A 26,113-nucleotide genomic window follows, 5' to 3' on the forward strand; every position below is an offset into this window, starting at 1 on the left:
GGCTGAAGCCATCGTTGCAGGCGGGAGGGACCTTTCGTTCTTCCTCCGCACCTCTTCCGAGCGGTCGTTACAGTCACTGCCGACGTCCGACGTCCGCCACCTCCGCTTCCCTCGTCCGTCTCGATCACTGGAAGCAGTAACAAACTGGGTGCGTCCGCTCCGCCATCAGCACCCTGACAGCCACCCCTGCCGGCGGCTACCGGCCCTTGCTGGAGTCAATTGCAAAACCGCGTTCAGCGCTTTGAGGACCTGAGGCATCTTGGGAAATGCAGTTCCCTATCGGAAAGAATGGAGTAGCTGCGAATTTGTAACAACAACAGAAGATAATAACTTGGTGCTTCGCAGGTTACAAAAATCTCAAGTTTGATTTGCACACTGTTTTTTAAAAGTTAGATAAAGAAATTATGCTGTGAAAGCGACTAGAAAGACGCCCCCCTCCCCTTCCTGTGTGCGAGAAAGGGAAGGAGAGGAAGGAAGGAGGGAGGGGGGAAGGAAAAGAAGAAGGGAGGGGGGAGAAGATGGAAGGAGAAAGAATGGAAGGAGAAGGAGGAAGATGGAAGAAGAAAGGAAGAAAAAGAAGGGAGGGAGAAAAGAGGGAAGGAGGTAGGAAGAAAAGGGGTAGAGAGGGAAGAAAGGGAAAGAGCAGAAAGACAAAGAGGATGAAGTTGATAGGCAAGAGGAAGGAGGAAGGAAGGAAGAAAGAAAAAGGGAGGGAGAGAGGAAAGAATAAAAGATGGAACTAGAAAGGAAAGAAGGGAGGGAGGGAGGAAAGGGGAAGACAGGGAAAGAGCAGAAAGACAGAGAAGGTGAAGGTAGATAGGCAGAAGGAAGGAAGAAGGAAGAAATAGGAAAGGAGGGAAGGAGGAAGGAACAGAAGCGAAGAGGAAGAGAGAAATGGAAAGAGCAGAAAGACAGAGAAGGTAGATAGGCAAAAGAAATGAAGCTGAAAGAATGGAAGGAGGAAGGAAGAGAAAAGGAGGAAGGGAGTGAGTGAGGAAAGAAGAGAGGATGGAAGGAGAAAGGAAGGAAGAGAGGGAAAGAGCAGAAGACGGATAAGGTGAAGGTAGATAAGCAAGAGGAATGAAGGAAGAAGTGAGGTGTCTCGAGGAAGGGGAAAACATTTGGTGACCAAAGTTACAATGGCATTGAAAAAAGTGACTGATGACCATTTTTCACACTTAGCGACCGTTGCGACCATTTTTCACACTTAGCGACCATTGCAGCATCCTCATGGTCACGTGATCAAAATTTTGTTTGGCAACAGATTCGTATTTATGCTGGTTTCAGTGTCCTGGGGTGACCTTTTGACCAAATATAAATTTTTTAAATCAACCCCCCCTCCCCCCCGTCAATGGTGTCCCTCTTTACCAATCTGAAAATCTGGTCACCTTAATTTACTGGAACGATCTCCCCGTGGAGATTCAGACCCTCGCCACCCTTCAGGCTTTCCGTAAAGCCGTTAAGACCTGGCTGTTCCAGCAGGCCTGGGGCTGTTGAGTTCCACCCCTACTCGAATTGGTTGTGCTTGTTGTGACTGTTTAAATTGTTTTGTATTGTTGTTTTGTTTCTGTTTTACTCTTTGTATCTGTTCCCCTTCCCTCCTGGTTTGTCAGCCACCCTGAGTCCCTTTGGGAATAGGGTGGCATACAAGTCGAATAAACCACTAAACCACTACTTCCTCCAACTCCACACTTTTTCTGGATGGTCACTATTTGTAATAAATTCGTTTAATACATGAAAAAGAAATAAATCAATATTCCAAGTAACATTGACTTGTTACCATTTAATTGCTTACCATTAATTTTAATTAATTTAAGATAGTAAAAGACTCGCTTGCCATGTGCTCGTTGAACTCATTTTGGGCGCTGGGTAAATGTCCTAGGATCTGACCAATCACAGAACGGCGGGAGAGGCGCCTTTAGCTTTCTTAGTTCTTTTTTAGAAAGAACATTCTGATAGAAAACAAGGTGAATGGTTTTATCGAGAGAAAAATATTATCTTGTCTCTTAGCGGTAATTCAATTCCATCATAATTTAAATCATTTTAGCAAAAAGCCTCGGAAGGATTAGCTTTGGAAGACCCAAACTCGCTTTTGGGCTGTCAGTTGGTCTTCCGCAGTTTCCTGAGGCGGGGAATTTGTATTTTAAAAGGGCGGCTATTAATTTCTGCAATAATAAATAAATGAAACGAACTGCCTTTGACGACAGGAACCCAGGTCTAACCTGACAATCGGACAAAAGGGGGAATTTTCAAGAACTGCATTGCCAGCATCTGAAGATGCCTTGTAAAAAAAAAAAAGACCTGCAAAGCAACACCATCGCTGCTTTCGTTTGATGGTGAAAAAGCGAAAGAATGACGGGATTCAAATTTTAAGGGGGGGGGGGCGAGCTGAATGTTGAGGGGAGGTTAAAAAAAAGAAGAAGAAGCGAGGAACTTCCTGTGAATCACATCCTAGGGCTGTAGAAACGCCCACCCGCGCCCATGATTCGCTAGCTACGTGAGGAACCTGCCTGAGCGCAATGTCCTAAAATTAGGTGTCAGCAAGAGCGATGGGCGCGGAGAGAGGCGGTTCCTCCTCGAGACGGGCGGCAAGCATGGCCAGTCGGCTGAGGAAGGCGGGCTCTGTGTCAGTGGAGCTTCTCCCGCCTTCCTCTGTACCGGCGACCGAGGTGGCTGGGGGAAAGAGAGGGGGCAGCCAGGGCTAGTGGTGGCGACGGCGCAGGAAGAGCGGCTGTGGGGAGGGCGGGGGGGAGGCTTCGGCAAGTGGGGAGGTAAAGGTGAAGTAAACACCCCCCCTCCTTAGTCCGAGCTAAGGAAGCCTCCTTCAGGGCCGGAGAAAGTTCAAGGACTTGCCGCACCGGCAGCCCCCTCCCCCTTTTCCTATTTCCGTGGAGATCCTCGCAGACGCGGGAGGAGGAGGAGGAGGAGGAGGAGGCGAGGATCCTGGGCGCGGAGGAGGAGGAGCGGCGGTAATCATGAACCCCAGCGGGCAGCGAGGATTAGGCAAAGCGGCTGTCGACGGAGACGACCCCTGGGAAGAGTGCCTGGAGGTGGCGGTGCAGCTCGCTCTGCAAGCGGGACAGGTGCGCGGGAGCTGCTTCGGCTCGGGGGGGGGGGGGCGAGGGCGGCTGTCGCATAAGGGGCTTCGTGATCAGGCCACACGTGGGGAGTAAGCAAATCCGAGGCGGAAAACTTTATTTGCTCTCCTCTCTCCCCCCCCCTCGAGCATCGGTAAATGAAGGAGGCTCCCCCCCCCCCCTCCGTGCACTTTCTTCTTTCTGTCTCTTGTAAGATTTACGTTGAGATTTCTTGCTTAACCTGAGCTGCAGCCGCGTGCACAAGCCAGCCTTCCCCAACATGGATCCCTTCAAATGCTCTGGGGTCGTTTTTTTCAGAGAATTGTATTTGAAGGGGATCAGGTTGGAGAAAAGAAGTACATGGTTGCACTTTGTGGCAATTCAAATATGCTGAATTTGGTGCAAATCCGTCAAGTTCACTAGGTTTCTGTTACTCCTGAGTAAGTGCAGAAATCCGCCCTCTACATGTTCTTTTAGGATAAGATGTAAAAGAATCTGGTGATAGCATATCATGAGAAAAGAAGCACTTTTGCTCTGTAATAAACTTGGGTGTAGACATATATTTTATCATTTTGATGGTGTCATGGTTTGGTAGGATACTCATTTTTATTGGATAATTGAAACTTAGGAAATGCAACTACACAAAGTAAATTACAGAAAGTGAGCCCAGCATATTTAAACCCCGTGACCCGTCAAAACCGCGGAGGACAAAATTGCGCTCGACGAAAGCGCGCATTTGACGTCATCACAGCGCGACGGAAAAAATTAAAAATTGAAATAAAATTAAAATTAAAGCAAGCCGATTCACATAAAGGTAAGGGTTAGGGTTAGGTTAAGGGTTAGGGTTAGGTTTAGAGCGTTAGGGTTACGTTTAGCGTTAGGTTAAGGGTTAGCGTTAGGTTTAGCGTTAGGTTAAGGGTTACGTTTAGGGTTAGGTTAAGGGTTAGGGTTAGGGTTAGGTTTAGGGTTAGGTTTGGGGGGGTTAGGGTAAGGTTTTCGCTTTATTTTTACATTTTTCGATCACAGCGCGATGTTTTCGTCGCGCTGTGATGACGTCAAATGCGCGCTTTCGTCGAGCGCAATTTTGTCCTCCGCGGTTTTGTGGTGGAACCTTAAATTCATCTTTACACATTATTTGAAGGGTTAGAATATGTTTTCTCTCTGTAGATCTATAAAAAGGGATCTCGAACTTTTCACCTCATTGACCCCTTCATGTTCAGATTGTTCACTGACACACATTTATTAAAATAATTTAATAAATATTAATTTAACTAATAGAACTGAATTTACTGGAATGAATAAGAATACTGGGCAGTCTTATCAATCCTTGAGTGTTAGTATTAACCACGTTCTTCTAGGAGATAGGATAGTGAATTTCTCATGTTTTCCTCATGACAATTCTGTAAAATAAGCTCTCAGTTCAGTATCATCCAATGAGTTTTTGTGGTTGGAGATGGACTTGAACCTTGATATTTCAAGTTTCAGTTGCTTTTAAAACCGAGCTCTTAACATTCATCTTGAAATTATGCCTTAAAAAAGAAAAATAAGATCACTGAGAAATTCTGTGCCACAAATAAATACCTGTAACAATCATTGGATAATACATTATCTACTATATGTTTTTATAAGTGTTTTCTTCCTATATCAGTTTCTTTTTTATTGGCTCCCTAAGAAGGTATAACATAATATTTATATTCTCCCAAGTATGAATGATCACAACATTTCTTATTTTAGTTTTCCTTCAGTTTAAACTATCCAGCAAACAGTACCCTCGTAGGAGAGGTAACATCAACCAATCATTTTGCTAATTACAGTCTACTGCAAAAGAGTATAACTTCATTGGAGAGGGGTCTATAATGTGGAGTACAATAATATGATATTTATACCTTTGCATCCCGCCTCCAGCTCTGTATACAGATCCATATTTAATGTTGCAAGTAAATAACTGTTTGGCTTTTGTTTGGGTTAGGTTAGCCAACACCAACCGTGTTGCTTTTATCTGTTATTTTTGAACAAGAATATTTTTTAACACAAAGTGCACTCTTCCCTTTCTATTACTTTTATTCCTTTCAAACAAATTGTGTCCTTCCACTGCTCTGTTCCAGGATTACAGTCATTGTACCAGATCTCCATTATACTTAATAAACATTTTATTGTGCAGTGATAAAGTTATCATACCAGTTCTCTGTTATATTTATTACATTACATTAATGTACATTACATTATATGACTTTCTATGCTGAGAGCCCAAGCTTGTCTTATTTTCCATGCTGTTACGTAGCATTAATATATACAGTAGACAATAATCACCATCAAGATTATTCCTCATTCTGATTTTTTAATGATTTAAAAGCCCCACTTCAGCAACATTGCTTCTTTTTACAATGCACAAGCCTTTATATAAGGCTCTTCAGAATTTTTGTTTCCATCTATCATCCTTTGGTGAAACACAATTTTACTAGTCCTAGTGAAATGTGACCCATCTTCCTCCAACAATATCTCACCCAGATGATTCATACAAGGGTCCCAGAAATAAAATACCCCCTACTGATTCACTGATTTGCAATATTCTTTCCCCTTACAGTCCTTTTCATGAATTGAAAGGATGGATATCACTGAGCCCTGGGGATCTTGAGCTTCTTTCAAAGTCGTCATGCAATATAGTTGTAGCTGGGATTTTTTTTTCCAGAATTGTTTGTACTCACATGTATTAGCAGGAAAAGATAATTACCAGTGGATTTGATAAATCTTGTTTTGTCATGTCTTTGATCTTTGGGCCTGTCAGATGAAACACTTCATGAGCCAAAGAGTCTGGTCAGTATCATTTGTTTTAGTCTCTGAAAGTGGTGAGTTGCCAACTATTGCAACCCCTTTTTTGTTTGTTTATAGGACAAAGTTTACTTGCTATTAATAGTGTATGCTTAGAGTAGTTGCCTGAGGCTGAAACCTAAATTATGTTGCTATCTTTCTTTAGCAATAGTAGGGAGGGAAGGAAATGTGGTTTGCATATCCTGTATATTTCTGACAACATGCTAACAATAAAATAACAATAAAAATATTTTTTTTAATTGTGATGATGATGACTGTTCATGAACTGGATTTTACTTGCGGCCTTCCAAATGGCAGTTGGATAACTTGAATATTCTATTTTGCATCTGTTCCTATATGCCCTATTGAGTTTATTACAGTGTACCTAAAAAAAGGCTAGCTGTTTCAGCTGAGGAACTTTTTTGCTGGTTAATGCCAAATTTATACAGGATCAGAACATATTTCTCCACAATTTGGTTGTGGATGAGCATGCAAGCCTGGTATGCACAACTAGCATATATTTACAGTATTGGGACCTGGGGTTGACAGTGAGTTGTGATGTTGCCCTCTTGAAAAATCTGCTCTGCCATGTTCCAGGTATTGCATTAGCAAGTGAGCCAATAGTAGGTGATTTGGGTAGCAATGATTGTCTGGAATTAATAGTGACCAGAGTGTTTGGTCTGGAAGTGACAAGTTGTGCATGCCTATTTGTGATTTTGGACAACAAGGCAAATTAGAATCTTTTCTTGTGTATTGCATACCTTGCTGCACAGCAGAGTGTTTTTGGGATCTCTTGGAGCTTATTGGACAGCGGGAGGTAGAAAGCTCATCGCTTTTCATTTGGGAGACTTCTGTCTCCAAGGGAAGATTCCATGAGACTTCATGGCAACTCCAGGCAGTTTTGGTGCCATACTAGATATGGTGTTCATCTACAACCAGTTGACATATCATCTGATAACGGTTAAATCTTTGCTGTAGTTAGATTGTTCCCTGTTTGTTATGAGCCTCATTATTGCCAAGAGGCTCTGCAGGATGGTAGAACTTACAGTATTTGGTCCAGTGCCTAATGAATCTAAATGGATTGCAGAGAACACTTAGAGGCATCCCAAGTAAGCTGGTAAGTGATTCTTTTGAGTGCCTGAGCAATTTTTGGAGTATTGAAATAACCACAACACTTAATGAAATCACCTCCAACCAGTCACTAATTACATATTTTATGTATGGAATCCTGCCCATCCGGGATTATTCCTGTTCTGAGCATTGAGGTGAGACACCTAGAGTACTAACTAATGGACCAAAACCAAGAGCATATTGGACTAGATACAAGTAACTGTTCATACTTGAGATTACATTGTATGAATAATAATGTTGCTTGTAGCAATTACAGATTGTGCCTCTGCAGCCTTGTATGGGTGCTTGCATTCTTTTGAGGGGCATAGAACAGAACAGGCTCTGTGAAAGCCACATGAGATTCTAGGATGGGATTTCACACATAAAATTGCTTAAATTCCCTCTGGCCTGGCCTCTGCACATGATAGGTAATGATTGGATTAGCTCTTTGAGGGTAACTGAGATTCACTTCAGCTTCTTAATTCTGAAGAACTGTACAGGATGATCTGTGGGAAATGCTCTATCACATGGTTGTCCAACATTTTGACTTGCCTGGGCCACATTGAGTGAAGAGGAATTGTCTTGAGCCACATATAAAATATATATAATATACTTAATGTACTGTATATAAATAACAAACTTAGAAGTGATCTAGACTTTTGTTCCTTTACCCTTCTGTTAATTTAACAACTACATGAATCTGCTGGAAAAAGTCACCCATCGGTACATGATCACCGGAGTACTGATTATATCAAATTATACACACAACATTGGTTGGGCTAAGGATGTAAGTCCTGACTTCTTGTTTAGAGACTGTTGGAATTTGGACAGGGGGAAAAACAAACCAAGATTGAATCCCTGTAAGATGAATATGCTACTTGTCCAGAAACCATTAATGATCTACCCCAAGATGGGGAGGGACTTGGTCTAAAGAAACAGTTCAGTGATTTAGGATCCTCCTATACTCACAGCTACAGCTATATAGGCAAGTAGAATCTATAGTTGGAAGGGGGTTACTTCAATTTGGCTGGTACATCAATTATGGACTTACCTGGAGCATAATGCCTTGGCAATGATCATCTATGTGTTCATCACTCTGATAGATTACTACCATGGGTTTTCAGATGGCAGTCTTGGAAAGCTACCCAAAAACTGTAGTCCATGCAGAATGCAAAAGCCTGCCTGCAAGTGGATGGGAGCCTCTAGTCATCTTGTAGTAGCTTTCTAAATACAATTCAAGGTGCTATTTTTAAGCTATAAAATCTTTTTTGCATGGTTTCACAGCAGCCACAGACCACCTACTTAAGTTAAAACTGACTTTGTTTATTCATCCTGATGGGGAATACTGAGAGTTTCCCCATCACATGTGAGCTTAAAGGCAGGGATAGACAAGAGTATGATGCTTCTCTGAGTATGTCCCAATGTTAGCTCAGGAGTTCCCAACCATAAATTCTCTGACCGTTTTTTGTAGGGCACTTAAGACTATCCTATTTCACAATTCTCTAAATCTCAAATTGGGAGTGGATTTGCTGTTGCTGAATGTTGAAACCATATTTATGCTTTTATATAGCTTTGTAAATGGCCATGAATCTGGAATGTCATAAATAAATATGCCTTGTTTGAAATCCATGGGAATATCACTGTGTCAAGTAAATATTTGTAAGTTCATAACATTTTTTAAAATAAGGATTTTAAACAAAGATGATAGCCCAAGCACTTATTTTACATTCCTATGAAATAACAGATGCTTTCAGTCATGCTTTTTCCTTGCTCTTTTAAAGACATTCCTTTTTCCTTGAGTTTACTTTAAAAATATTTCTACTTACATGCTTTTAGAACAGAATTTATACTGTAGATCATTTCTGGATACTCTGCAATCCATGTTTGCCTGAATTAATGTTTTATGTGCAAAGGATTAAAGATAGTAAAGATAGATTTGAGTATAAGGAGAAGCAAAAAATGAAAAGTATAGGGTTTACATTCTTGTATTATGTATATTCTATTTGGCCCATTTTTCTAGGCCCCTTGAAAATTGTCTAAATAAAAGCTTTAGCAGAAAACAAAATTATTCTTATAGTAACAGTGTCCATGTTACAGACCCTATAAAATTAAAGCATGTCACTTATACACTCTTAAAGGACCAAGTTCTGGACTCAGTTAAATCTTAATTTAACCAGTTTAACTTATTTTAACTTAAATGTCAAAAACAGTCCATTTTATGTAGTTGTGATAGTGCACAAAATATTTTCTTCTGATAATTCTTGTTAAAAATAATGTGCGATTGAAATACTAATATAGAAGTTACTGAATTCACAAAATATACATTTATACAGTGACAAAGTGTTAGCATCCTAATTGTGGGGCAAAAATGTGGCATCTAAACAGGAGCCATTAATGAAGAAAATTTAACAGAAAAATAAGGTAATTATGTTAATCAACACCTGAATCAAAGTACGGAATAAAGTACTATACCTCACAACTGATATCATTTTAGAAGTTACTGTGGGCACAACTAAGAATTGTATCACTTATTTCTGTTGAGAATTTAATGCAGTTTTTTCAGAAATAATGGGAAAAATCTATAAAACAATGTATATTATTTTCTTTTTAGATTATTAGAAAAGCTCTCACTGAGGAAAAGCAAGTATCTACCAAAACATCTGCAGTGGATCTTGTGACTGAAACTGATCACTTGGTGGAAAATTTAATTGTTTCTGCATTGAAAGAAAAGTTTCCCTCTCACAGGTATGTCTGGCCATGGCATTATTCTACTGGTGATGTTTTAAATGAATGAAAATCATAATTATGTGAACAGAAGTGCTTACCAGATAATATTTGAATGAAACAAGCATGTTTCACCCGCAGAAATTTTCTGGAGAGTATAGATTAGTAATAGCCACCTATCAAATATAGCTCTGGATGTGTTAAGTTGCCACATAATGATCTGATTCTTAAACATACTGAGCCCCAATGAAATTAGATTTCATGTGCTCTCTGAACCTGGATCATAAACTGTGGTTAAGGTGGTTTGCACAAATGGTTTTTGGTGTGTGTGTGTGTGTGTGTGTGTTTAGTGCTCTTTAGCTGCTTCAGTTGTATGAACAAGTTTGCTAATTTTAGCCAGGATTCTAATCATTGTGATTAATTTTACTTCAAATTTTCAAACAAAAATTAAGAAGCAAGAATGAAATGCTTGATAAATGTGGTTCTTTCAACAGCTATCTCTACTACTCCAAGCTCTGCTTTCATCTGAGCATGCTGGTTGAAGAATTCTGGGAGTTGAAGTCCACACATCTTAAAGTTGCCAAGTTTGAAAAACATTGCCATAGATCAGGGTTTCAAACTCGCGGCCTGCAGGCCAGATGTGTCATACACTGGCCATGCCCATACCTGGTTTAGCAAAGAAGAGGAAAGTCACCATACATCACATGATGATGCCATGAGTTTGACACCCCTGCCATAGATGAAAGAATTCTCTAGGTTATGGCGGAAGATTTGAAAAGCTACATGTAGAAATGGTTTTCCAGCTACCATTCTTGTCAGCAATTGACTTTTTCTGCTACAAATGTCTCTTGAGTGTGCTAGGAAATTTGTAGAGATCAAATTCATTGACCCTAGGTCTGCATCAGATGAAAGCAAAGCCAGGAATAATGGAGATAAGCAATTGGAAGTGTCACCTTTTCCAACAGTTTCATTCTTGCTTCTTTAGGTTTGAAAATTTAAAGGAGAGCTATTAACAGGGTTAGAATTCCACACACCTTAAAGTTGTGAAGTTTGAAAAACACTGATTTATATTTATAGTAACTAACTTTATAAATGCGTGTTCAATAAATACATTTGACAACATTTTAAAATCTCTTGGTACAAATTCTCCACTCCATGGGCTTAATAGATAAGTGGGAACTTAGACATATTTTCAGAGTATTCTAAAATGGATGTATGCCAATTTTTGGCATTCTTGTTTTAATTTTCTTGTCTTTGTTGTCTTAAATCCAGATTTAAGGTTTCCTCTAAGGTTCCAGTGCTAGATGGTTACAGTCTAGACTTTTTTGGCAATTATTCATGTTTTGTTTTAGTTTTTTAATTATTGTTTATAACAGGGGTGGGCTGGGACTACAGTCCTATAAATTTCTGAAGAGCTGCAGGAAACTGCTTTTTATTCCTAACCTGAAAGCCTCCCCTCCCTCCAGCGCATTCTATGAAAGGAACTAAGAGCTAATTTTGCTTTAATTTGTTTTTTTTAAAGAACTGTACATAGTTCAAAGAAAAAGCCTGTGATTTATTTACCCTGTAAATGTTCTTCCAGCTGTCATCCAAATGAGGGATGTTGCAGGGTAAGATGAAGAAGCAATCACTGCATTTTTGTATGAAATATGTAGATTTCTTATTCATTAAGATCTTGGCATCTATATAAGAACTTTAAGTCTCTTACACCTTCTTGAGATCATTTGGTTACAATGTTTTAAATTTCTTTCATTTGAAGATATATGTAACAGAGAAAGTTTTTATGCCAATTCCTAGTATGCTGTTTAGGCAAACCTATTTTATGTAACAGTACATCTGCAACTGCTTCAAATGCACCTTTAATTCAAAAAAAATTTAATTTGAGTCTTTCTATACCAATGTTAGGTTTATTGCGGAAGAAGCTACTGCTGCTGGTTCAAAATGCATACTCAATGACAGTCCAACCTGGATTATTGATCCTGTTGATGGCACCTGCAATTTCGTACATAGGTAAAGACATGGTGAAAACCTTGCATCAAATGACACAAACCAGATTGTCAAGCATCTTTACATGCCTGAAGTATCAATGGAATTTCTGTATGTGTTGAATCCCTTCTTGTTTCTTAGAGTGTGATAAAATGTAGAAGGAGATTGATTTCCAGGAGGAAAGGACTACATTCCGGAGAAGCAAGAAGCAAGTGTGTGTGGAAGAAAGAGGCTGAAGACAGCCCCTCCATAATAGCTATGGAGTATATTGTGCATTCAAATAGTCTGGCAAGATTTTGTCTACAGGTGGGAAACAATAAAGAACTCACCTTGGAAGAATCACTATGTATCATTCTTGCTTTTGGCCTGACATGGAGCTTACAACCTATCCTTATGCATGTTTTGCCCCACCAAATTTGTACACAGGATTACATCAAATTTATTTGTAAAGTCCATACATATTAAAAATATTGTAATAGCATTCATTTAATATTTATACTACTATCGAACAGAAAAAATCATATCATTAATTTGACCTACTTCAGTAATTGCTATTCTTTTAACAAATTAGTTTGTGAATATTAAGTTGTCATATGATGGATCATCTTGAATCATTTTCTTTTGGAGGGAATTTTCATTAGTCTGCAATCTTTGGTTCATGAAATACTTCATAATGGAATGTATTAGTTATGGAAGGAAAAATATTTATTTTCTCAAGTTATAAGGTGGCAGCAGTTGTTAGGAAATGACACTTGAACTCTAACATTTATTTTAGAAAAGCAGCTGCTGCTCTCTTAGTCTATTCCTGGTGCAACAATGTCCTGTGAAGGCAGCAGGAAATAGGAACAGCAGCTAATTAGCTCCATAGATTCCTAAGATTTAAAGACTGGATCAGGATGCAAATCAGTTTTCTTACGATAAAAGTATATAAAAAGTTAGAATTTAATCTCTAAATATAAAAAAGTAAGATTTCTCACCTGAGAACCAATGAACACATGCTATCACAATGTTGATATGGTAAAAGTCATTGTTCAGAAAATGTATTAACAAATATAATATATATTTACACAGGTTTCCAACTGTAGCTGTTAGCATTGGATTTGCTGTCAACCAAGAGGTATAAAATAATGTTCTGTAAGTTGGATAGGCTGTAGTGGCAGCTGTTAAAAATTGTATGTGGGGGGAAACGGATTTAGTAAATATACCTGAATAAATTTTATGCAACACTTTTCTAATTTATCATGTGATATTTGTGGAAATATAGGTTTCAGTGCATAAACCTATAAAGTATCCTCTAACCTAAACCATTTTCCTTACATTAAATTGCAATCAATGGAATATACTTGTAAAGTATATGCATTTAGGAATGGGCATAGCATTTAAGCAGATGATCAATTAATCAGTCAAATTGGTTTATTACAATCATAGACCAGCAGTGCTGTCTATCCATTAAATCACAGGATTAATAATTATCTGTATTGTTCTCTATCTTCTCATGTTAGAAACAATGTTTATAGTCAGTATATGGCTTTTATACTCTTCTTTTAGAACAGGTGATCTGTGGAACTGGATTCCCTACAAAAAATAACAAGTGCTCTTTCTCCTTACTTCAATTTGGCAACTTTGCTTGGCTGCCATCCACCCTTGCTGCTAGACAATGATGAAAGCCATAAAAAGGTTGCGGTAGCAAAAATGTTGGATCATGCAAATTTTAGAAGCATAATTACCCTTCCTGTTAGTTCTGTAAATTGACAATTGCTTTGGGATAAATTACATATGATACGTCTTGATAGAAGGTGATAGGCACATAAGTGATTATGCTTGCAGTAACTACTCTGCAGAAGATGTTTCTTGTATTTCTCATTTAGTAACTGTGATATAAAAATTAGCCATTATATAAGGGGATGTTATATTTAATTTCCTATAGTTTTTATCATAAGGAATATTTGGAGTAATCAAATACTGTAAACTAAAATCTTATTCAGTTAAAAGAGATTTGTTTATATTGATATAATGCAAATTGCATTCATGTTCTTTTTCTTTTCTTAAAACCTAAAGCTTGAATTTGGTGTAATTTATCACTGCATTGAAGAACGATTATACACTGGTAGAAGAGGTCAAGGGTCATATTGTAATGGCAAAAGGCTTCAGGTGTCAAAAGTGACAGGTTGGTTTAGATTTTGTAAAAACTAAAATTTATGCATATATATTATAGAGTTGTCACTAATTTTAGATAAAATAAATGTTATCTTCTAGGTAATTTTTCTTAATTTAGGTTAATAATATTTTTGCTACATCACTATAAGTTCAGCTCCCCTAAAATTAAATTCTATTTAATCCTATTGCTAACTGTCTGGGCATCCAGAGTGGGGGATGGAGGGCAAGTGACAAATCATGGGTTGTGACCTCATGATATAGAAACTGCAACTTATACTTTTGCATTAGGCACTGGGACACAAGTACATATGGAGGATTCTCTTATTGATGTCACCGTGCACTGTTGTAGTCTCAGTTTGCTATGGATGCCTTCAGCTGGGCCTATCTTAAGTGGCAGACAAGTGAGCCAAAATTAGCTCAAATATGACAGAGCTGAAAATGTCTGCTTACAGTTGGATCGAACTGCTTAAAACTCTCCTATCAGATGCTAAGGTTGCTGCAAGAACATTATGAAAAGCAGGCAGTATTGGTTGGGAGATATAGTATAAAACCAGAGTTGAACTGCCAGAGCAAACTGTCCTTTAATGTTCACAACCTCTTGTCTTATTCATGTAAAAATTTAAGAGCATAATTACTAATTTATGGTGGTCTTGTAAGGATGAATTAGAAGACATTCCTGTTCTCCCAGGCATTTATGCATTAATTTGTTCCACATTTTGCATTTTACTGGCATATGTACATATGTAAATACAGATAGTCAACTTACAACAGTTAGTGACTGTTCAAAGTTACAACAGTACTGAAAAAAAGTGACTTATTTCAATTTTTCACACTTACAACTGTTGCAGTATCCCCATTGTCACATGATCAACATTCAGATGTTTGGCAAGTGATTCATATTTATGACAGTTGCAGGGTCCTGGGGTTATGTGATCCCCTTTTGCGACCTTCTGACAAGCAAAGTCAGTTGGGAATCCAGATTCACTTAACAACCATGTTACTAACTTAACAAATGCAGTGATTCACTTAACAACTGTGGCAAGAAAAGTTGCAAACTCACTTACATTTTTCACTTAGCAACATACATTTTGGGTCTCAATTGTGGTCATTACTCGAGGACTACCTGTACATACAAACAAATTGGTTTGGTTTGGTTTGAATAGCTTAAATCACTTTGCAATCTGTCTAGAGGCCTCCCATTATTGAGTGCAATAACATCTAATATTGTAAATTGTATATGCATGCTAGTAAACAAAATTTTCAAAACTTTCAATATTTCAATCACTTTCAATTCAGTGATTCACCCTAAAGTATTTCTAGAATAGCACTGGATATTGTACAAAAGTTTACTAAGCTATTGTGTTATCTCACCTTTCTTTCTCAAAAATACATATAATTTGCATCTGAAATTCCCACTCTTTTTTATTTTTATTGCACATTCTAAAATTAAATCACATGGCCTTTGATTCTCAGAACTTCAAGTTTTCAAGTCCAAGTAAAAACCTTGGGTTAGACTTGGGTGGTCAAATATTGGTAACTTTTGGATTTATTGTGGATTTTTTGTGATATATAATGTGATAAAGATTTATTTTTCAATCAATTCTAGAATGGCAATGAAAGGATTGGTAGTCCTTGTTAATAACTGGGACTAGCAATGGTTGATAAATCAACAGTCACTAAATGAAATCAAGATTGCTAATTATTTTCTTCAGTTTTCCTTTGCTTTATAGATCTGCAAATGTCATAAATGTGGGAAGTGGTCATAAAGTTACTTTTTCAACACAATTGCAATTGTGAACAGTTATTAAATGAGGCAGTCATTAAACAAGGACTACCTGTAATGTTAAGCAGATTTATTTTATTTAGGCTTTTTTAGTTTTCTTCAGCAGAATTTGTTTGGATTTTTGGATAGGAGACCACTATGAAATGATATGCTATAGATTAGATTATGAAATTAAAAAAAACCTCATACCAAAAGAAAACAATAGAGAGATTGGTTTCAGATTGCAACCAAGAAAACAATGTAGACATGTCCATTTAATCAGCAGGAATTTAGTTTGACTCCCATGAAATTGTACTATTAGTATGGTTGTAAATTTATTTACTTTAAATGTTAACATAAATGAAATCACGTTTAGTGTCCTTTTTTGCTATTTGGACTCTGATACGCCATTCAAAGATCAGCTGTGAATTTTGCCTCTAAAAAGACTACTTGAAAATGATTTGTGCATCCATAAATGTAGAACTTTATAAAAGAAATTAGAGTCAATTGTTGCTTTAGTATACATCTATCATTTTTCTTGCAGATATCACAAAATCCTTGATTTTAACTGAGATTGGTCCAAAGCGAGACCCTGACACTCTGAAAGTCTTTCTTAGTAACATGGAACGACTGCTAAAGGCACAGGCACATGGGTAATTCTGTTTCCTGTAAAATTAATAAATTTAATAACAAGAAAATTGTTAATATAATATTTAGGTTAAGTACTGCCATCAGAAATCCAGTCAACCAAATCAACAGTTTCTTTGGTATTCAAATGCAAATATGCATTGTGCCATCACTAGCGTCCCTCATGTATCAAGATAATTCTACCCCTGAAATATATCAGCAGTAGCACCATCACAGTCTTCTTGTTTGCACTGAATTCTTGAATTCCATCACAAAAATAAGCTACATTAGGCTATAAAATGTATTTAATGCATGCTTCCCTCTTCATCTTTATTGCACTTAGCTCTTTAAGGAAAGTGTTTTCTGTGTAGAATATCATATTCATACTGGACATCAAGGATAAAATCTTTAAAACAAGTAAAAATGTTGAATCCAATATTTGGAAATGTGTGTCACTGTACAATCACTTCCTTATGAGCAAAGCTAGGCTTTAATGTTATTTGCAATTTTTCAACATTAATTGCAGGGTCCGTGTTATTGGGAGTGCTACTTTGGCACTCTGCCATTTAGCATCTGGGGCTGCAGATGCATATTATCAGTTTGGCTTGCATTGTTGGGATCTGGCAGCAGCTACTGTTATTATCAGGGAGGCAGGTGGAGTTGTGATAGATACATCAGGTAAGCAAATATATTTTAAGAAGGATCAAGTCTGAGTTGCATGTGATACCACTCCTTCAAATTCAAAAGTGTTTAATTTTTTTGCCACAATCTCATTCTAGATTTTCCTGGAAGTCCAATCTTTAGGAAAGAATGTTCAGAAAAGTGTGAAGCCATATTGGGGAGTGGGCCTTAGAAATGGGGAAGGAAGGAAGCTAACTTATGCATGAAAGCCAGTCTGTATTCTAAGGGTTTAATGTACAATTTTAAAAGTTTGCAAATGCTGTGCTTCTTATTGTACAGTTGCAATTACTAATGGCTTATTGTATTATTATGATGTGAAACTCAAGTTGGCTCAAAGCAAGACTTCCCATATGTATCCCAAAAGTGTTTTGGGTGATGTCAAGATGGACTTTAGGATAGGAAATGTCTGTCTTTGAGCCAGCCTTTGTTGCATTCATACTAGTTCTCCACCTTCTTCTGGAAAGAGAAAAAAAAAGACCAATCAACACTCAAAATAAACATTTGGTGTTTTCCAAGCACTGCTAGGGAGCATAGCTAAAGGGGAGGGAGAAGGAAAAAGAATAGGTTAAAAAAAAGGGAACAGTTAACATGAAACTTTACATATCAGAAAAGTTTAGTAATGTTCTTCCTATATACATATCCCAGTTAAATGCACATAATGGACTATACAAGAAATAATTTGTGTCTTCATCACAAAAGAAACATCTAAGCTATTTTTCAACAAATTTTTCTCCTAGGTGGACCTCTAGATCTGATGTCATGTCGAGTAATAGCAGCAGGTACACAGGAGATGGCCTCATTCATCGCTCAGGAAATACAGACTATTCACTATGGACGTGATGATGATAATTGACCAGGCATCCATCTAAAACAATATGAAATCTGGCCTTTTGGAAATATTTCACTTCTTTTAAGATGACTTTTAGAAACTATTATTTGTTTCTTGTACAGTTTGTAAATCAAGCATATTATAAAAACAGTTGCATTTTAGGAAGGTGAAAGAGATGTATTTGGTTGTGTGTGTGTGTGCGTATGCGTGTGTTTGGGACCTTTCCCTCTTTTTAATGAGAATATTTTTCAGTTATTGTTTTTTTAATGTTAAAGCTCTTTGAGGCTGTAATAGAAGTGGAGATGTTTCTGGTTTCACATAGAATGAGAAATAAACTTTATGTTTCAGATCTCAGGAATTTAATTTTTTTTTGTTCCATGGCAAGGAACAAGTAGTGCCTCAAGTGCCCAAATCCAAAAATACTTGAGTGAAATTACTATTTTTTTCTAAATTTAAAACAGACCTACTGAGCAGCTCTTGAGATAGATACATTTATTTATATGGTGCACACAAGCATGATGATGGTACATATTCTTAGAAATATGCATTTTACCCTTGGATAAGTAAACAGGTAGTAAACGAGCTGACTAAGGAATAGAAAAAAAACTTTTTGAAACATTCAAATATTCTTTAGCTTGATTCAAACCTTAGACTATAACAACATGTTTTTAAAATTAACATGTAAGTTTCACTAAGAGGCTACTGTTCACAAACGTTTCTTACTAAGCATATAGGTAGCCTGAAACCTAGTGTATAATCAGTGGTAATTATGTGAATGGAGCAATATATTTTTTGACCACTGCTGGATATCAAATGTCCAAGTTATATTTCTTGGTGTCTTCAAAGATACATCCATGTAATTTTCTTGATAACAATACAGAAGTGATTTTCTATTGCCTTCTTTCAGGATAGTATGCTGACTCTGTAAATCGCTTAGCAGGGCTGTAAAGCACTGTGAAGCTGTATATAAGTCTAAGTGCTATTGATATAGTGTTGCATTTGTTTTTGTTTTTTTTTACTTCTCAGTCTAATCTAATTCTCAGTCTAATCTAAAGTCCTGATATTTTCAGGTGGTTTTCCTCTGCAATCTTAATTAGGCCCACCTCCGCTTAGATTTCAAACCCAGGCAGGTGCTATTATGTGCTGAAATGGCTATTGTGTATCCTGGAATGATTATTGTGGATAAAATTAATCTATCAAAGAAATTCAATATTAGCAGAGAGATTCCTGCAATGTTGAGTTAGTATTCTTTGAAAAGTGCTTTGTAGTTTATCCTGTGGAACAGAACTGAAAAGAAATATCTCACTATTATACCAAAATTGTGGCTGGATATGTTGCAAGAACTATCGTTTTCTTGGGTGGAAATGGGCATGACTTGGGCTGAGTTTTCATAAGCAGCACATAAGGTGGCAAACTTTTAGAACTTTGGTTTACATAATGAAATGTTGCATGGTATTTCCAAATAAATGCCTAAGAAATAGAAATTACAATGAAAGGGATCCTGCCCTAATCTTTTCACTGGCCTATTGTTTTCTATGCTTGAGTATTATAAATTGTTATGATAAACTCTTATGAGCCCCCTCTTGGCATTCCAACTAATACAATATAGGAATAGTTTACTATCCTTCATTGTCAAAATTAGCCTTTAGATTTTTGTGAATTAAAGTTATTGACAATGACTGTATGGATTAAGTGTTGGAATTGATAATCCATATTCTGTCCAAATGCTAGAACAGGGATGTCAAACTCACATTGTCACAAGACATATCACAACTTTTTCCCCCTTTGCTAAACTGGGGTGTGGGCGTGGCCAGTGCATGATGCATCCAGCCCACAGGCTGCAAGTTTGATACCCCTGTGCTAGAATATTACATTGGCCATTGTGTACCTTGTTTTCTTAATATCTTTCAGTCCTAAATGCAATGGAGATAAATGGCATTCATGATACTTCTAAATAAATACGTTTTTATGAATTTAATTTAAACCTGAGTCAGTTAACCCTGTATGTATGAAGCTAAGAATTTGGCCCATTTTCTTAAACATTGAAAATATATTTTCTGAGAGGTTTTAAAAATTGGATAGATTCTCTAGTTTAAAAAAGGTGTATAGTGGATTGGATCCAAATTTAATTCTAAGAATAGACCTATTAAAGCAATAGGACCTTATTTAAATACATGTTTGAAATAAAGGATTTGCAGCTGACTAGTTTTTGTAGCTGCTGTAGAATTTGATGATAATTATTAAAGAAACCACTGAATAAGAAATTATTCCACTATTCAACCATATTACCAAAAATTTGCCTCCCTGGAATTAATCTTTGTGTGCAAAAGTTCATCAAAGGTTTAACTGTGTGATGAGAACTTTTGTTACTCATTGTTATGTTACAATAGCAGTTGCCAATGAATCACTTCTTTCCTTCTGTGCCACTAATGTGCTGTCTGTATGAATAGTCTCTTTTTCCATATTAAAGAGCTTTGTGGTTTGAGTACTTAAGAAATGTGGTATAACTTAAAAAATGAAATTTTGAAGATAATGTGTATAATAAAGCATGTATTGTGCAGTTAAACCAAAAGGACCTAAGAGTGCAGGTGAAAAACTACTAAAAACAAAAGCCATCAGAGATCATTAATTCTACGTCAGTAAATTTATATCAACTTCTTTGGTGACAGATGTCTTTCTTCACTTACCAACTGCATAATAGTGAAGAAAACATGAGCATTTTCCTTCCATTTTTCCTTACGAACAGAAAATTCCTGCCACTTAATTTCTTTCCTGTCTGTAGTCATCAAGATACAGTTAAAAATCAGACAAACTTAATAACTGGAACATTAAATGAACTGACACATTAAGAAGTAATAATAAGAGATTAGGACAGGATCATAAAATATGATAAACTGCCATTGCACAAATGTTTTAAAACGATAGCGTATGTACTTTTATGCACTGTTGATTTTATAATAGCATTTCTATAACACTTTGGAATGTTCAAAAGCACTTCCTCAATATCACTTACAAACCTTATGCAAAGATATTCCTCCCATATTCCCCCTCTATAACAAAACAAAACAGGATTAGAGTATAATCTGCCTAATGAGTAAATTAGTGGCAGGTACAAGATTCAAACAGAATTTGTTCTTAGTAACATAGGGGCTAAACTGTATGTGATGCTACATCTGTAATCTTGTGCACATTACTTGGGTTAAGAATCAGAATGATGCAAAATATGATCTGAAGCTACATGCCCATTTTTTCTTTAGTTACAAATGCAATGAGGAAAAATATTTTAAATTTGTGAAAAAGATACATGCCTTTATTGTATCAGTAATTATTGAAGACTAATTCCCAAAACTTTACGCATTGATAGAATATAGGCACCAGATTTAGATTTGATTATGATCCATATTAACTGTCCCATTATCCCTTTTAAAAAGCGGTCTTGTGGGTAGCAATCTGAATATAAATCATTGAAATTAGGTTTTTGTTCCTATTCTGTAGATCAAAAGGAACATACCTGGTTGTGAACTTTCTTCACAGAAGCTAATATTAAAGTCCATAACAATCTAAAGGAGTAATTTGTCTGAGGCAAATCTGGGTGAAAAATATTAACTTACCCATGTACCAGAGTTGCATTTTTAAAAAAATTACTAATATGAGGGCATAAAATAAGGATTTCACATTTAGTGTTCTTAATTTTCCCACCCTTCATTTTACAATACAATAGTTTCTAGGAAGTTACTAGCTTAGCCATTATTTTCTTATATATGCTTTATAACAGGGCAGATAACCTAAGCCTTGTAGGCTAATTTCCATTTTTTGTGCAATGGATCAGATCAGACGTCTAAGAAGAAACCCCTCCCCCCAAAAGGCGATAGTGTGTAAAAAAAAGTGAATGTCCTTACCTACTTTGGGTTCTTGTCACAGCCCCCTACTGTTTATCCCTGAGTAAATGTATGGTCTCTTGAAAAACAAGAGTGCCTACCTGTACTTTACAGAAAAGCTTTAGGTGGAAAAATACATACAGCAGAAATTACTTGGCTATCAAGTTGGTAAGGTGACCTATTGAGTATTTTGCATGTATAAGGTATTCAAGAGCTGTACAGTCATGAGTTTTTGTGCATCTATTGCAAGAACTCTCAAACTTAACTGGTTTATGGTGATTATATATACCTTATGGGCCATTTGATGTTATGTTCTTGTTCAGTTACAAACTGTATTACTGGTTGTCTGCTATTAATCTGGACATTTCTACCTCATAGAGGGCTATGAGGAATAATGTGTAATTATTATTCAGTAGACTAAAAGTTGTTTCCAATGAATAAAGAACTACATCATGATATCTAGAATTCTTATTAATGTATGTTTGTCAAAACAGCTTCATTTTCCAATAAAACCAAGAGGCAAATGTATATTATCCAACTGTTTTTCTGTGGTTTTTTCAACTTGAGAGAAATTGTATAGAGGCCTGATCCAGATGTGTGGGGGAGTTTATCCACTTTCCTCAGTCCCTTTGTTCAGAAGAATCCTGCCTCACAAAAATGTAATTAAAAAAACCTCAATAGCATATAGTACATTATTTTTTCTAAAGAAAGAAGTAAAAGTAGACAAAGCATTAGAAATTAAGGTCAGGATATGGCCAACATGTACTTTCATTCTAAAGAAGAAAGGGCAGCTATATGTATTGTATAGTTTAGCCAGGATTAGCCAAGTTGCCATCTTTGGAAAACAATAGCCTAGGTGTAGGCAAGCCTATATTCTATAACACGTGGAACTACTCAGCTTCTATAGCACCATGATTTTCTTCCCAGTAGGACTGCAAGCGGGGGGGGGGGGGGATAGAAATAAAAATATTAAATATTTCACAATCAAGTCTGAGATTATCTGATGTTTAAGTTATTTTTCTCCTACAGGATTGGTTTTTTACCATTATGTTTACTATCACAATGTCGATTGCTTCCATTATTTGTTTTTAATTCTTGTAAGCCATCCAGAGTCATTTGGATGTGGGCATCCATGCAAACTGAAATGATAGATTACAATTCTTTTCTATCTGTCTATTTAAATAGATCAGGATAAATTTGATAACCCTTAATTTACTTGTCAAGGCTAACTTCTTAAATACTGTATCAGAAATCTTATAAATAAATGAGGTATGGGAAACTTGACATATTTTAAAAATAAAATGCATTGATAAATACATGCATTATTCAAAAATAAGTCTTGCCAAATCAACTTTTTTAGTTTAGTTGGGTGAATCATAGTGTGTTCAGGAAATAGCATTACTTCACCTTCACCTAGTTCTGACTGATACCTTGCCTCCATTTTGGCTTTGCCTTAAACTGTCCAGCACGCCATTAGATCTAGGATTTCTAAGATCCTAAACTTCATGGAAAGCTATAGTGATATACAAGTGAAAGTGGGTACCTCTTCTCTCCAGACCTTCTCAGCGGTTGGAAAGAAAAATAAGCATAGTGGAAGGGTCAAAAGGATGTAAGGATAGTGTTGGTACACAGGTACTTTCTAGACATTTTTATTCCCCTGCATTAATCAAGAATGTCTGAAGCAAAGGTTGGCTTCAAAATTTTTTAGCAAGGCGCTGTGCCCAGTTGCTGGGTGTGTGTGGCCTAGTCAGCCTCCTGCAGCACGGCAGGGGAGGGTATTTTTCCCCTTCCCGAGCTCTGGGGGCTTTTTTCGACCCTCCGGGAGGGCAAAGATATGCCTTCCCAGGCTCCACTGGAGCCCAGAAACAGGCCTCTGACCTTCCAGTAGGTCCATTTTTCATCCTCCCCAAGCCTCTATGCTCGCCCTACACTTACCTATATCCAAAATGGGCCATGTGGGGAGGGGAGGACAGCCAGGAGTGTGATTTGTGGGTTCTTCGAACTGCACAGAATCTTAGCTAGAGGTTCTCCCGAACCCCTGCAAACCCCCAGCAGCCCACCCCTAAAGAGTAAGGATTTATGAAGTGTGTGTGTGTATGTGTGTGTGTGTGTATAAATTTTCAGCAAAGCATTTGACAGTCTCTCAAAATTTTGTTGACAAGAGTAAATGTGACTCAGTTGATCCTGTTTGACAGATCCAGATTGGTTGAATAACATCTATTAACAGCTCTGGGTCAATGTGGAAGAAATCAACACAGGAAGTACAATGTCCTTTAGATGTTTAGAGTTTATCATAAACTGAGTTTGCAGTGCCATGCTATTGTGAAACAGTTCATGTAATTTTATACAGCAGAAGCAGTAGTATAAGAGCATGAGAACAGTTCTAAATGCTACTCAGGTCATACATACTGTGTCAGCTCTCTGTATCATAGTTCAAGAAACTAATTATGTTGAATGTGCAGCCTGAGGAAGGGGTTTTATCATTCACTTAAAGTATAAGACCTAGCATATCCATGCAGATCTGGAATGCAGTAACTTTAGCCTGAAGATTTGGAGAACTGTTGCCATTATGTGTCAATAATAATGCTCTATGCGGATCAGCTGTCCATATAAGGTGGTTCTTTTATGGTCTTCAGAGAAGCAAGTGACAGAACAAACCAAGTTCTTCAAAACCTGGTTTGAAAGTGTTGCTTATGTGTAACAGGCAAAACTTGGGGAAAGGGTGAGGGAATGATAGCAGTATTTTAAGTATGTAAAATATGAATGGTGGTTAAGAGTTTTGTTTTCTGGAATCAAAAATCAGATATAACCCTTCACTGGAGAAGTTAAATACGAAATATTGAAAGAATGATCGTGGTAAAGCCCTGTTTTTTTCTTGCAGCATTATACAGATATAAAAGGTGAAGGGAAAAATGCCTTCCGATTATACATTTGTAGATCACGGACTGCAAAAAAGATCCAATGGGCCTTGTGCCAATAAAAGCATCGGGCACCACCCAAACGAAGATAAGCACAGGCTCTGAAATCACTTCCTTTTTGCGTGCTGGATTTCTCTCCCCTCTTTCGCCTCCGATCAATGGGCGGTTCTGCTGCGTAAAGGACAAGGAGGGCGGGGCGCCCTTGTTCATAAGGAGTAGCGGAGGGACCCAGAGGTGAGGAGGAACAGTAGCCGACCATGGCTGTGGAAAGCGCTCGGGATTACGCGGCGGTTATGTTCCGGTAAGTACAGCCACCCTACCGCTTAAGCCGGCAACCATCCGGTTTGTGGAACGGGGTGCGCGGTTATCTTAGTTACCAAGGCAACCTGTCGGGTTGGTTTTTTATCCCCCTGCATTTGAACTCGCCTCCCTGGCCGCCTTCCCATAGCATTGAATTTTCTGGTCAGAGAAGCACCTTTTTCTCGCATTTCTCTGTTGCAGGGCGCCACATCTCTCCGCCTACGACTCAGCCTTGACTGCAGCTTTGGTCCTCAGTCCGGGCTCCATCGACTGGTGGTCTTGTAACTAGGCGCTTCCCGGCTCCCGATACTCTTAGTAGCTTCGTCGCCCCCTCGTTAGCTAGTTAATGGAGAAGCGAATGGGGGAGACTCCGAGTGTCGTCGCCCTAAGAGGAGCTCAGCTCCACGGGGGAAAGAAACCTACCTTGCTCCCTCCCTGTGTCTGTATACTCATCTCACCCACTGTTTACTCTGTGGGGAAAAAGGAGTAGGTAGCTTGTAGCGCTTCGCTGCCTTATAGTGACTTAAGGTATTGCTAAAGTAAAATGGCTTGTTGCAGTGGCTCCCCTAGCTCAGGGGTCAGCAATCCGAGGTTCTGGAGCCGCATGTGGCTCTTTCATCACTCTGCTGCAGCTCCCTGTTGTCAGTTGGAACAGGTAGAGGAAAAAACTCTATGGTGGAGAAACCGGACTTCCAGTCGGCTCCAGAATTGAAGGGGGAAGACCTTTGTGACTCTTTGAGTGTTTAAGGTTGCCAACCCCTGCCCTGTAAAATTGCACTTTCATCTGTACTCCAGAAAAAACTGTCCAGTTCTTGGCAGAAGCTAGAAAGCATGGTATATTTGGGAAGCCTTCTTTTTCTTTATTGAAATGGGATTCTGAGCCAAATGTTGAGTTTTTAACTGTTAAGCCATTTAGTATAAACCAAAGCACCAAAGTTAGGGTTCATGCCAATGTGTTATAGGAACCCAGACACTTTTGTTAATCTAACTAATCCTAACTAGGTCAAGTGTTAATCAGCCACTTTTGGTAAAAGAAAGTTGAAACAAGGAAAGAGAAAATACAAAGCTTGTGGAGAAAAAGTGTGGGGTAGAAGTGTAAGAAAAATAAGAGTGGTGTGTTGGACAAACATACATTGAATTCACTAGACAAGTGGGTCTCAACCTGTGGGTCGGGACCCCTTTGGGGGTCAAACTACCCTTTCACAGGGGTCGCCTAAGACCATTGGAAAACACATATTTTTGAGAAAAAAATATGG

At 37.8% G+C, this 26,113-nt stretch overlaps 2 protein-coding genes across 2 annotated transcripts in view; both read left to right on the forward strand.

Annotated features, from left to right (window-relative positions):
* Positions 1-2,725: 2,725 nt before the first annotated feature.
* On the forward strand, positions 2,726-22,172 carry IMPA2 (inositol monophosphatase 2). The gene is made up of 8 exons (XM_014069151.2): positions 2,726-3,083; positions 9,607-9,740; positions 11,625-11,729; positions 12,777-12,822; positions 13,764-13,872; positions 16,169-16,277; positions 16,778-16,929; positions 17,670-22,172. The coding sequence occupies exons 1-8, from the start codon at positions 2,976-2,978 to the stop codon at positions 17,783-17,785; spliced, it is 879 nt and encodes a 292-aa protein (XP_013924626.1). The 5' UTR covers positions 2,726-2,975; the 3' UTR covers positions 17,786-22,172.
* Positions 22,173-24,697: 2,525 nt separating this feature from the next.
* The window catches only part of CIDEA (cell death inducing DFFA like effector a), a 9,293-nt gene continuing 7,877 nt past the window's right edge, over positions 24,698-26,113 (forward strand). The window contains exon 1 of the mRNA XM_087707306.1: positions 24,698-24,858. Within this exon, the coding sequence (XP_087563432.1) occupies positions 24,815-24,858 (44 nt within the window). The 5' untranslated portion in view covers positions 24,698-24,814. The remainder of the gene's footprint in view (positions 24,859-26,113) is intronic.

The sequence above is a fragment of the Thamnophis sirtalis genome, unplaced genomic scaffold (assembly GCF_051295495.1).
Source record: "Thamnophis sirtalis isolate CommonGarterSnake01/CBP01778 unplaced genomic scaffold, rThaSir2_p1.2 scaffold_2, whole genome shotgun sequence".
In the NCBI taxonomy this organism is placed as follows: Eukaryota; Metazoa; Chordata; class Lepidosauria; order Squamata; family Natricidae; genus Thamnophis; species Thamnophis sirtalis.